The sequence below is a fragment of the Oculina patagonica genome, chromosome 6 (assembly GCF_052425735.1).
Source record: "Oculina patagonica isolate OP01 chromosome 6, crgOcupat, whole genome shotgun sequence".
Taxonomy (NCBI): Eukaryota; Metazoa; Cnidaria; class Anthozoa; order Scleractinia; family Oculinidae; genus Oculina; species Oculina patagonica.
Window position 1 is genome coordinate 11,932,767 of NC_135763.1, and position 13,046 is coordinate 11,945,812.

A 13,046-nucleotide genomic window follows, 5' to 3' on the forward strand; every position below is an offset into this window, starting at 1 on the left:
GCCCATAGATTTTCAATCAACTTTGCCTGTTGGTTGTTTCCTTTAAGAGGACTTTTTTTAAAATTTTGAAATAAAAAGGGGGCTCACCATATCCGTTTAGGAGCAGGAACAAAGATTCTAGAAGCTGAGAAATTTAAATTTCTCAGCTTCTAGAATCTTTCGTATTTGCATGTAATGCATCGATGTCAAGGAACAATTAAATGTATGTTTCATAATAAATAAATTTGATCGTTACACTCAAACTAAGACTGAAAAAACGCACTCGTTTACTAGAAAACGGCGATTTCTCTCTCGCGTGAGCCAAGCCGCTTAGAACACCCCTGTAGAAAAAAGCGGTTTATGTGGGCACTAATTACGAGTCAAATTCTGCACAGTAAGGATGCGCAATGCAATACTAAGGAATTACCTTAAAACATTTTTTACTCCGGGTTGGGAACTGGGCTTTTTATTGTTCAGTGGACTGGAGTGGGGGACTGGAGTGGCGGGGGGAGAGTGCGTGGTTCCCCAGTTTCCCGAGGGCTAATTGAGGCCGCAGTTTTTGTGACCGAGTTTGCTTAGCAACATGACTTATCTTGTGCCATGCCGGCGTGTACTTGTCAGTACTCCTTGATTGAACCGGCAATAGACCCTCCCATGGTTTTTTTTTCACTTTTAGATATTAACCATGAAGCAAAAAATTTACCGATACTTCTGAAGAGATCAAGAGCACCTCAAAGTTAGTAAAATAGCCAAGTTTTTTTTGCGTCGATTCATGTAAAATCGAAAAGTTACAGCGCAGATATGTTGTACAAAGTTGGGAAATTTTACAAGTGTCTGTAAAATTGCCCCACTCCTTTGTAGAGCAATATTATCTGTCATCTTTGGCATGATTTCAAGATTTTTCTGCAATTACATTAGAAAATCCTCTCAAATGTGAAAGTTTTTCATCCTTTCTTAACGCACTAATTCTACAAAGAAAACACTAACCTGCGATAAAAAGAACGCCTCAGATCGCAGGTTAACGAAACACCGAACTAATACCACAAGTAAATAAATGACCCGCGTGATTTATTTTCACATTTTATTTCAGCACTAACAGCAACTTAAAACTTAAACTGTAACAACTTCTTCAGTCCTCCTTCGTGTTTTTTAGCAGCTACTTTTACACTTCCCAATTTTTCAGACAATCCGAGACAATCAAAACAAAGACCTTGGTGTAAATCTGATAAAATCACTTGCAGATGTGTTTACGAAAGTCCCAGTTCGTTATTTGTTAAAATCACTTGCTGAAAGCTAAGTCCTACTTCTTTTTCTGGACAGCGACGTGATTTAGTTTTTTTTCTTTTTAAAACAGTTATTTTAACTTTATCACGTGGCTATCCAGATAAAGAACTTGGTTTTCAGCGAGTACTTTTAACAGATAAAGAACTTGAACTTAGTTGGACTTAGACATATTTGCAATTGATTTTATCACATTTGCACCATGGTCTCTGTTTTGACTGTCTCGGACTGTCTGGAAAAGTCGAAATTGTAAATGTAGCTGCTAAAAAACACGAAGGAAGATTTGTCGTACTTCTGTGAGCTGGCCTAACTTTGAATCGAAATGTCGAAGACTGAATCCGGAAGTCTAAAAACTAAGTGCATCTTCTACAAAACAGCAAAGCAATCAGCAAGTTTAACTTTCACCGCTTGCTTTTAGATCCATGCCTTACACGAATCTAATGTTCCTCAAAAGTGAGGGAGTAAGTGACTTGATGCTTTTTATCCCAAGCGTACAGCACTCTTTCTCTGGGGTTGTAGTCCACCATGGAGTTGTAGCCGTACTGGTTTGTGAACTGTATGTTGGGGTTCCAATGTTTTCCTGTCTTGGTGTCGTAAGCAAAGTTGATAGTAGTGGTCCTGCCGTTATATTCGTCAATACAGTAGATCACTCCACAGGCCACAAAAGCATTGCCCATATAGCTCATCCTTTCTGCGCAATGCAAAACAAAAGGGGGATGCACTGACTATCATATCAACCTTCATCAAACGGAAATTAGCCGCCCTGCCGTAATAGGAACAACATGAGTGGTAACAGGAAATGGAAACTTGTTCCACTCATTGACACTGACTAATCTAGGTGTTTGGAGCAGTATTCTTAGATAGGATTAGTGCTTAATGGACGACAACAGGTCGCTGTTGCCGTTAAATGGCAGATCTATTTGGCCTAATCTCTTGTAATTGTTAAAAGTGCGTGCTTACCTGTGCTCAAGCTGTAAGTGTCGGTTACGCTGTTTTTGTAAACATCAATTTTAGACGCGTGCAATCGATAGCTGTTTCCAGTACTTCCCCACAATACCCACAATCCCTGCTCGTCAACTGCCAAGTCCATTCCAGTATAGCTGCCCCATCGGTAGTAGTTCTTCCTTGGTGAGTATCCACTCACGCTTATTTGAGCCTCGACGCGCTCTGTCAGCAGATTGTACTTGACGATGTAGGCTGTATTGGCTCTGTAACGACCAGAAAGAAAGACCTTAGCAGATTTTTATCTGCAGAACTATTATGTTTTATGATAAATTCAGCCTTTATTGTTCAAAGTATTTGTGTTGTTAAATAACAATAGAATAACATTTTTCGATGGATTGACCGTATGAAACGTTATACCTGTTGTAGTATAAAAATGGTCCATACACCAATCCCCCAGTTCCGTCCCACTGGTATGGCAGTGTGTACGTCTTACGAGGCACGCCTGCTTTGAACTTGTCCATGTTTTCATATTCTTCAACCACGTTGTTTGAGTAACATAACTCCATAATGAATATGGTCTCAGTACCCATAACTCCAAGAGGATCTTTCATCCAGGCTCCTTGATAACAGTATCGAGTATTGTGAGTGACAGGTTTACCAATGGACTTGATGTTAGAACAGCTGTCTGCAAGAAATCAAAAGAAAGCATTTTTATTAGGATTAAAATTATCTGCTTTCCGTTGACCAAAATCTGCTACCATGACCACTCTATTCATGCGATATCTAAAAATTTCATATGAAGCCGAGTTTTCTGTTTTAGAGATTTTATTTACAGAAGAACCAAAGAAGTGAGTCCTAGAACTAATCAATAACAGCAACTTAAAAAAAATAAAAATTATAAGAAATCGGTTTTCGCGGATTCGATGATTTTCCTTGAAGAGTCAGAGGCCACAAGTTAGCGGAACGCGTATCTATGGTATACGTACTTTCCGTTCATAATTAAAATGATTGGTAAAGACTTTCAGCTATAAACGCTCTCCCACTTATTTCATGTTTTTCGAAGACTTCCTAATTTCGATTACGAGTAATAAGCTGTTGGTCAGTACCCAAGACTGTTTAGACGGAAAAATTGAGATTTTTGAGCGAAAATAAAATGAAAATAAAATGTATAAGAATTAGCTTGTTAATAGAAACAGTGAATTCGACAACAAACATTATGTGATTTATATGCTACAGCATCACAAGATCAAACCTAAAACCTGATCACTGGGGATTCAGTTGCAAAAAGGAGACATCCCAAAAATGTAAATTTTTCTTTATTAACTGTACAAATACATCAGTAATTCACTTTAAAAATTAAGAGGAAGATAAATTGGTATCAATAGCATTTGATTTCTGGGCAAACGTCTATAAAGTCTACTCGGGAGACAGTGACAGCGTGTCAAATCGATGTAATACACTTTTGTGGTGTTTATATTGATTCACGAGCTTGAGTGAAGGATTCTTGCACGAAAAAAGTGAAAAATTGGAGGAGGTTCTCCGATCCTTTTTATCGTCTCCCATCCATTAATCAGTGACGTTTTTCGCTTAAGAAAACTATAAGTTATATTCCACTTTCCCATGGCCAGTAGACCTTTCAGGGGCTGTTTTCATTCATTTGAAATGTAAAAGAAGATGATGGATCAACTGAAGGTATTTTTAGAGTGTCGTGAAATTTTACAAGGACTTAAAAAGAGGTAAATGCTAGAACTAGTACTGTAACCCAAGTGGGTACAAGAAGAGGTAACAAAAACAACAATTGAACTCGACAAGAACATTGAATTTAATTAGCCAACCTCTTTGTACACTCGCCTTCGCCTTGTCCAGGCCAGCGTGCTCGCCTACAATCATTTTGAGCAGCTACAAAATAGCAAATTAGATAAATATGGAGATACAAATTTGTGACCAAGAAAAATACTGGTGAAGATAAAGGTAAAGTAGATTAGTTTATCATAATTACGCTCGAGTCGTGATAGTTGGGACTTTGAGTGAGTTACACAGACGATTAGGCAAAATGACATTGTTGCTTCAGTCATTCAATTAACCAGTCAATACAAGAAAGCTAAGTTAGTGTATGATAATATAATATCCAAAATAGTCGATTTATAACGGCAGCCTTTTTGAAATCGCAGGTTTGTAAAAGTGGGTTACCGTAATGATTCGATTTAGCGCCCGGGGCGCTTATTTACTTTTGGCACCTAAAGGGAGGGCGCTAAATATTAAAATAACTAACAATAACAGAAACTGTAACAGTAACAAATTGTTGAAAGTTCAGTTACTTTAAAATGAACTGTTCATTTTTAGCAGTAAATATATACATGTACGGTACGGTGAATGTTCGTGAAATTATCTATTCGACGTGGATGACTTCAGTATGGGCAGTTGTCCACAATACGGGCGCTTATAAGAATAGGGGCGCTTATAAGAATGGAGCGCTATTAGAATAGGGGCGCTAATTGGAATAGGGGCGCTTATTGACAAAAACACATTCGAACAGGGGGCGCTTATTCGAAAGGGGCGCTTATTGGAAGGAGGGCGCTAAATCGAATCATTACGGTAATTGAAATGACAGTACTATATGTACTGCTTCGCCATACAGCTTGGGAGATACCTTAAACAACATTTTATGCGCACATTCACATGCATTTTTAACTAAATAAATACAACTATTTATCAATCCAAGAAGTAAACTTACAGTTACATGTGTTTTGGCCAGCTCAAGAGCAAGGTCCTTCATTTGATATCGTTGATAGGACGAAGAGTCACGCTTAGTTCGTGCAACACCTCCCAAGGAGGTACAGAGCACTTTGCCCTGAAATAGTTGTATCGGTTAGCTGCAGTTCATCAGAAGTAGCATGAAACGAGAATGTAACAGAAGATATTTAGAGAGTCAATTGCACCGTTATCTTGAGTTGATCTGGAAACATTGATTACGTCCATTCTATACAGTTACTTCAGTAGCACCAAACTTTAAGATCTGTTTTTTGACTAGAGAAAGGGAAGTGTTCTTTACTCAAAACTTAATGATTCTAAGAATGTGCCAGGATAAAATGAAGAAAAATACCGCCGTTTTGTTTATGTATGCGCGCTTTTTATTAAGCAATATACCCCGGGGCGGTACTCAGGTATGTTTTGAGTGGTATGTCCTAGCCTGCGTAGCTGGCGGTATTGTTGGGTATAGCGCGCGCAAGCGAGTGGCGGAGTCGCGAGTGGCTTGGGGCGGGGGTTCAACCCCATGCCCCAAGCCACTCGCGGCTGCGCCGCTCGTTTGTCGCGGCTTCGCCGCTTGCTTGCCCGCGCTAAACCCAACAATACCGCCAGCTACGCAGGCTAGGTATGTCCCGCCCACGTCTCCAAAGTAGCACCACGTTTTAGAAAAAAAAAAAAAGTGCATTGAAAATGACACCCCGTTCTAGAAACAGATCAAAATTTCACACCCCGTTTTGCCTGCTGAGAATTATACCCCGCTCTAGGAATCTTCTCTTAAATGGATATCCCGTTCTAGATCGGGAGCCCAAACGTACGACCCCGTTGGGCGGCACATACCCGTGAGGCAAATCGGGGGAGTACCCCCCCCCCACCCCGGGGTTAACCGGCGCAAAAAAAACCCACGCGGGATGTTGGGAGAGCACGAGAAAAGCAAAATTTCCTATATTAATGACAATTTACTGATTTTCAGCACTTCAGTATACAGTACAGTGCAAATTAAACTTATCTCGACAGAAACTGTAACACGATCATGCATTCTCATTATTTTTGCTGTGCAATCTGTCAAATTATCGCTGATTAATGGAAGGCTTCATCAGAGGTCTGGTAATACATTGTGACAAATTACACTTATTGGAAGTGACCCAAATATGATCTCCTAAGAAACATTTTCATAGCGAATAAAAACTATAGTAATAAAGTAAAACAGTAAAACTTACCGACAAAAGAGCAAGGAAACAACAGAACAGTGGCAGATATCGGGATACCATCTTGACAACTTGGTGAAATGACTCTTTATACGAATCTAAAAATCAGTTTAAAATCAAAGCGGATTAGAATTCTTTTTTTATCTGATGGATTGAATCTAACTTGAAAGACCAATACTGACATGTGAAATAACTCTTACGAATCTGTAATCAGTTTAAAAAGAAAGAAAATAATCGAATTCTTTTCCGAACTGTTGAATCAAACTTGCTGAAACAAAATAACATGAGATGAGCAAATAACGATCGATCGATCGATGAGGAAATCACTCAGGTTTAACCAGAAAAGCGTACGTAGTCAACGCCAGATAGACATTCGGGATAGAATATTAAATTTGGTGAATGTTTTTCTTAATCTTACCTTGAAAATCCTCTCTTCGCTTGCTTTAAGTTTACAGTCGGTTTTTCTTACCAAAACTTAGATAACAAAATGAGCGTTGTAGTTCATACGCTCCTCTTATATGTTTTGACCTTTCAGCATAAAGGGAAGCAAATTCCTAGCACACCAGGGAGTGACATTTGACAAACGCGACAAACATGAAAACAATTATGAAAAACATACTTCTTCCTTTAAATACATGTTCTATTTTGCTCTGTAGAATCCGTTAATTCAATTTATTTGTATATTTGGTGTCATTTGCCAGTATAATATAGTAAAAAGGAAAGAGAACTTTTGATGATCAGCCGAGGCACTGTCCCTTTAACGAACTTAACCTCTAGTTTAACGAAGTCCTCGGTATAACGAACGGCGATGTTCTTCTTTCTCCCCAGTAATTGTAGAATATATAATTACTTTCCGAAGGAAATTAACGCGACGTACACAAAGAAAAAGACTGCTAAGACAACAGGAACAAGTTTTCTTCAACACTAGGCGTATAAACTTTAACGGAAACAATGTTCGTGGTACTTTCCCCAAGCGAAGGAATCTTACCGCCTCGAGCGTTCTTCGCAGTCTCAGTGATACCGGAAGACTTCCACCTTGATAAAAAAATGCTTTTTCCTAGGCATCAAGAAAGAAATAACGTGACTTAAATTAACGCGAATCGAAGGAAAAATTACTTCCCAATAAAGGAAATGAACACGAAAGAGGGGGACAGGAACATTTGAAAATGAAGGAAATTAACGCGACATACACAAAGAAAACAAATATCGAGACAACAGGAACAAGTTTTCTTCAACACTAGGCGTATAATCTTAAACGGAAACAATATTGGTGGTACTTTCCCCAAACGTAGGGGTTAAGCGAAGGAATCTATCTGACCCCGCTTCGAGCGTTCTTCAAAGTTTCAATGATACCGGCAGACTTACACCCTGATAAAATAATGTTTTTTTTCTAGGAGTCAAGAACGTCTGGACCGTATAGCGAAATTAAGGCCAAAAAACCTTATTGTAGGAATTAATGCTTGTGTTACTAGGTATTTGAAATTAATGCGACTTAAAATTAACGCGAATTGAAGGAAAAAATACTTTTCAATAAAGGGAATTAACCCAATTAACGCAAAAGATGGGGTAACATTTCAAAATCAAGGAAATTAACGCGACGTACACAAAGAAAGCAAATGTTGAAACAACAGGAACAAGTTTACTTCAACACTAGGCGTATAATCGTAAACGGAAACAATGTTCGTGGTACTTTCCCCAAACGTAGGGGTTAAGCGAAGAAATCTGACCGATTGGAGCGTTCTTCACAGTATCAGTGATGCCGGCAGACTTCCACCCTGATAAAATAATGCTTTTTCCTAGGAGTCAAGAACGTCTGGACCGTATCGCGAAATTGGGGACAAAATAATGGAAATTAAGGTCATGGAAATTAGTAGTATAGTACTTGGGGGTACGAGAGCATTTTTTTTTAAAATAATCTCATCTCCCCAAGTACATACTACTTTCTAGCACTGGATCCAAAACTGAACAAAAATCTGGATCCAAAACTGAACAAAATCTGGATCCAAAACTGAACAAAATCTGGATCCAAAAATGAAACCAAACCTCGAAGCCAAACTGAAAACCAAAATGGAATCAAGTTTGAAAACCAAAATGAAAAAACCAAGCCTGAAAAACCAACCCTTACTCAACCCTTGGTTCAAAATAAAAAAAAAACTTCTTATACTTTTTTTAAAAAATTTTGGAAGTGCGTTTAAATCAAGCTATGGATTCTAGCTATGGATTCTAGCTATGGATTCAAGCGGAGCTTTTCTTTTTTATTTTATAAAATAAAAGAGAAAATCTTGTTCATATAAAATTTTATTTTATATGATCAATTATATTTATTTGTTTGTGGCATTTGGCTTAATAGTTCTTATACTCTTTTTTAAAAATCTTGCATCTTAGTGCGTTTATGTGATTTTATATAGTGCGTTTAAATTTGCTGTAAATCCTTGAATGGAATCCAACTGTTAAAGTCATCACTGTATCCCTTCCATCTTACCAAAGCTAGGTTCTTCTTATAGTTCCGCCGAATGACTTTATCAATACGAAATACTTCTTGTTTTGCTTTCAACAGTTCAGGTTCATAAAAACTCCCTTGTATGTCTTCATTATTGAGATCTTTCAATTTGTAAGTAATAGGATTAGTGTATTGTATCTTATCGATTGTAAAAATTTCTTCGGTCCAGTTTGGCGTGTACCCTTTATCGAAAATATTTCTTTTATATTTCGATATTCGAACCTTATCACCTATTTTGAATTTCGGTTTCTGTTTTGATGTTTCCATATCACCGTATAAATTGAAATAGACTAAGCCTTCATTCTTTTTCATCGATGCTTCTACAGGTGTCATTTTAATGCTTGAGTGTTTTGAATTGTTATACTGTTTTACTAATTTGGGTAGCATATCGAGATACTGTGTATTGCCTTGAATAGTGAACTGCTTCCACATTTTGGACTTTATTGTTCGATTCCAACGCTCACATACAGACGACTTTTCCTCATTTTCTGTTGAGTATAGTGTTATTTTATTCTTTTCTAAGATGTCTTTTACATGTTGGTTATAATACTCTTTACCCTTGTCTGTCCAAAGATATTGTGGTTTACGCCCCTCTTTGAATATTGTTTTCAATGCTTGAGCTACAGTTTCACCTTTTTTGTCTTTTAGAGGCACTATCCAACCATATTTACTGAAAACATCTAGTACCATTAGAAGGTATCTGTAGCCTTTGTTCCATTTACTGAACTGTTGCATCTCAACAAGATCACTGCACCATATCTCATCAATATGGTTAACTATAACACGTCGTTTAGTAAAGTTACGTTTTATTGGCTTGTGTAATTCATCAGCTAATTTGTCTTGCCATTTTTCTTCACCTGTCGTTTTTTTACGTTTTTTTTTGGCTTAACACCAAGTCCGATTTTTCGTTTACTAGCGATTAAAGCTTGTACTCCTGTTGTTCCCCATGGACGGTCTTTAAATGGTATTTTTGATATTCTCTTAAGCATAAGATCATCTGCCTTATGCTTATCAGCTAGTGATTTTGAATTACTGTAATCAATATCATGCTGTTGACATATGCTATCAAGATTGTTTATTGGATCTCTATATTTAGGATCATTAGAAGCCAATCGTTCTTTTAATTTAGTACCAGGACCACAATAATTATACTTTTTGCCTGTAGGTGTTCTCATGTGTAGTTCTCCAAGTTTTGATAAGTGTTTTTGAATATCAAGACCCTTACCCTTTTTATAGTAATCAACATTGTCTTTTACACCTTTGAGAGCTTGCCCTGCTAAAAGTCTTGCCATTGAAGCAAAGCTAGGTGATGGAGTTACGAAATTTGATGCTACATAGGCTATTTTATCAACAGTAGAAGGGGCTTTATAACGTGCAAGAGCCCCACCTTTTATGAATTTACTCTTCTTTTTACCGCAAATATAACAATTTGATTTTTCCATAAGACGGCCATTCTTTGCTTTGACCTTTTTAGAATTCATTGACTCAGTATTCTTTTTACATGAAACACAGTATGACTTACACATATATATATACATTAGATATTTAATCGCAGTATGTGTTTCGCCATTTTTTAGATTTCTTATCCCAAATAGTAGCAGAGCATGAAGGATCTTGATTTTCTGATGGACGAGTCCAGAATTTCTTTGAAAATAAACCGGTCTTATTATCGAAAGCATGTTTGGCTATATCACCGCTCCAGTATCTGTCAAGCAATTTCTTATCACCTCCTGTAGCACCCATAATAAAGGATGCTACGTCTTGAGCTTGTTGAAACCCCGGAATCTTATCGCCGATCTTTTTGTTGATGGTTTGACCAACTCCCCGACCTTGTGTCTTTTTTTTTATTGCTTACAAAACGGGTTTTAACGCTTTTACATTCAGAGCAAATGCATCTCATCATAAGTCGCCCATTTTTGGTTTGAACATATTTTTCACTTTCTGGTACGCATTCTGTCTGTTTTTTCTGCTTTACGCAATACGATTTAACCATTATATATATTGATTATACAATTTCATCAAAATTTTTTTTACAGCTTTTCTTTTCTTTATCAATGAACAAAAATTCGAAGGGCATCAGTTTGTCAAATAAATTGGGATCTATTCTATTTTCTTTGCCGATCAGATTGGAATGTTTTTTTTGTGGCTGGTGGATATAATAACATATGTGAACTGTTCAGTCTTATTTTCTGAGGCACATCATAGTAACTTTGACTCAAATAAATGGGAGTTATATTATGATGTCTTCCGTCAGTGAAATGATTCGCTATTTTGGATTGAATTTTGTCACAGCAATTTATCAAATCATCGAAGACCACTATTTTTCTGTTATTGTTGGGATATTCTTCAGTATCCATTATTTCATCAGCAGTCTTAATCTCTAGCACATCATAACCAACCTTTTTTGATATGTCATCCATCAATGATTCGAGATCTTTTATTTTGTCTTGATGTCTATTCGGAGTATAAAATATTATCTTGTCATAAAACACGAGCGGTTTTCTCAATATGTGCATCAGAAGGTTTGTTTTACCACAATTGCTTTGACCGCAAATGAGCATTCTGAATTCTTCATTCAAGAAGTTATTTAAGCTTCGTTTTTGGGCTTCTTTTTTGATGTTGTCATAGTTTGGAATCTTCATCAATATATATATTGTGTACATTAAAATATCTGTCTTTCAGCATTTATGTCAATTGATATATTAATTTTGTCATTTATCTAAACTATTATATATGGATATCGAAAAATTCAGAGAGAATCAGAAGAAGCATTATGAAAATAATCTTTTGAAAAGACAAATCAAAAAACAAATAAAAGACACACTGGATGAAAAACAATCAAGACAATTTGAAAGCAAGGAATTATTCAAACCCGTTATAACATCTCAGAAAGAGGTGAAAGAAACCATCGATAAAAAACAAGACAAATTAATTGAAAACTTGAATGAAAAACAAGAAAAATTAATTACAGCTGTTGATATGTTGAATGAAACAATGTCATCATCTGGTTCACAAAGTGGGGTTCAAAGTTGGTTAAGTGATTTACCATCAAAATTTGAACCTTTAGACATATTACCTGAAGAAGATGAAGAAGAAGATGAAGAAGATGAAGAAGTCCCAAAAAAAGAAGTCGTTGAAGAACATATCTTCAACCAAGGTGAAAAAACCATCATAAGAAAATATGGATTTGATCCTGATTTCAATGATATTCCAGATGAAACAAAAGTTAGATCAGCAATATCTCATCTTACTGGAAAAAGACGATCTTCAAATCTGATTATTAAAAATAACGCAAGGAAAGATCAAGAGATATTGAGTAAATATCGCACTATTATAAAAGGAATCAATTTGAGGGAAAAAACAGGTGAAGGTATCAGGTCTTACAAACAGCCGAAGCGGAATGCTTACAAGATAAACAATGGACAGTATGGTGGTTTACTCATAAATATGCCAAGATTAATCAATGAAATGGTCATCGAAGCCGTGAAAGATGGCAAAATGGTTTATGAAGACATTGCTGACAAATCACTCGTTGATCTCATCACAAAGAGGTTTGATCCGAAGAAAAAGTATTCATCAAAAGCAATCAAAATATTCAATAATCTCAATATGTTATCAAACATACCAAAACACAGATCATCAGGGAAATCAAAACTGATTGGAGGTGCAATCATATACTCAGACCCAAAAGATTTGATGAAAAGATTGACTTTGTTGACTGGAAGCAAAAGGGCTGGTAATACAAGTATTGCTATCAGAAATGAAATGTGGCAGATCATTGATTATTTACTTAAATAAGGTGTGATAGCTAAAACACAATACGATAAATTTGTCAGGACTCAATTAATGTAATCTAATGATATAATGGAAATCCCGATGTTTTTGGATAGCAATGATGGAATAAGAGATTCAATGTCTCATGATTTCACCATCAATCATGTGCCTGAAATAGTCCTAGACAGGAATAAAACATATTATTTGGCTCTTTACAGTGCTGAAATGACTTATAGCTGGTTCAATGTGTCTTCAAAGTATGGAAATAACAAAATAAAATACAGCAAGGATTCTGGAGCGAATTGGGTTGAAATTGTTTTCCGTGATGGTAATTATTCTTATTCAGACATCAATGAGTATATTTCACAAATACTCGAAGTGAATGGTGATTTAAACGATAAGGGGAAAGGTATCTCACTTGAATTTTCATCATCATTATTGAAGGTGTATATTGAATTGGAAGAAAAATATCAATTGGATCTCAGAGAAGGTGATTTCTCAAAACTGATTGGTTTCAATAAAGAAATCATCACATCAACAAAATACGGATCCAATGCTCCAAACATAACTAGAAATGTTGATAACATTTTCATTCATTGCAATCTTCTGAGCGA

At 36.4% G+C, this 13,046-nt stretch overlaps 1 protein-coding gene across 2 annotated transcripts in view; it reads right to left on the minus strand.

Annotated features, from left to right (window-relative positions):
- LOC144658899 (olfactomedin-like protein 2B) overlaps positions 1–13,046 on the minus strand; it is a 127,932-nt gene that overhangs the window by 31,564 nt on the left and 83,322 nt on the right. Inside the window, exon 7 of one of the 2 annotated variants that reach the window (XM_078519402.1) lies at positions 1,389–1,951. The exons of the other annotated variant lie outside the window; for it this stretch is intronic. Within the exon in view, the coding sequence (XP_078375528.1) occupies positions 1,698–1,951 (254 nt within the window). The 3' untranslated portion in view covers positions 1,389–1,697. Of the gene's footprint in view, positions 1–1,388; positions 1,952–13,046 lie in introns of those variants that run through there. 2 annotated transcript variants of the gene reach the window in all.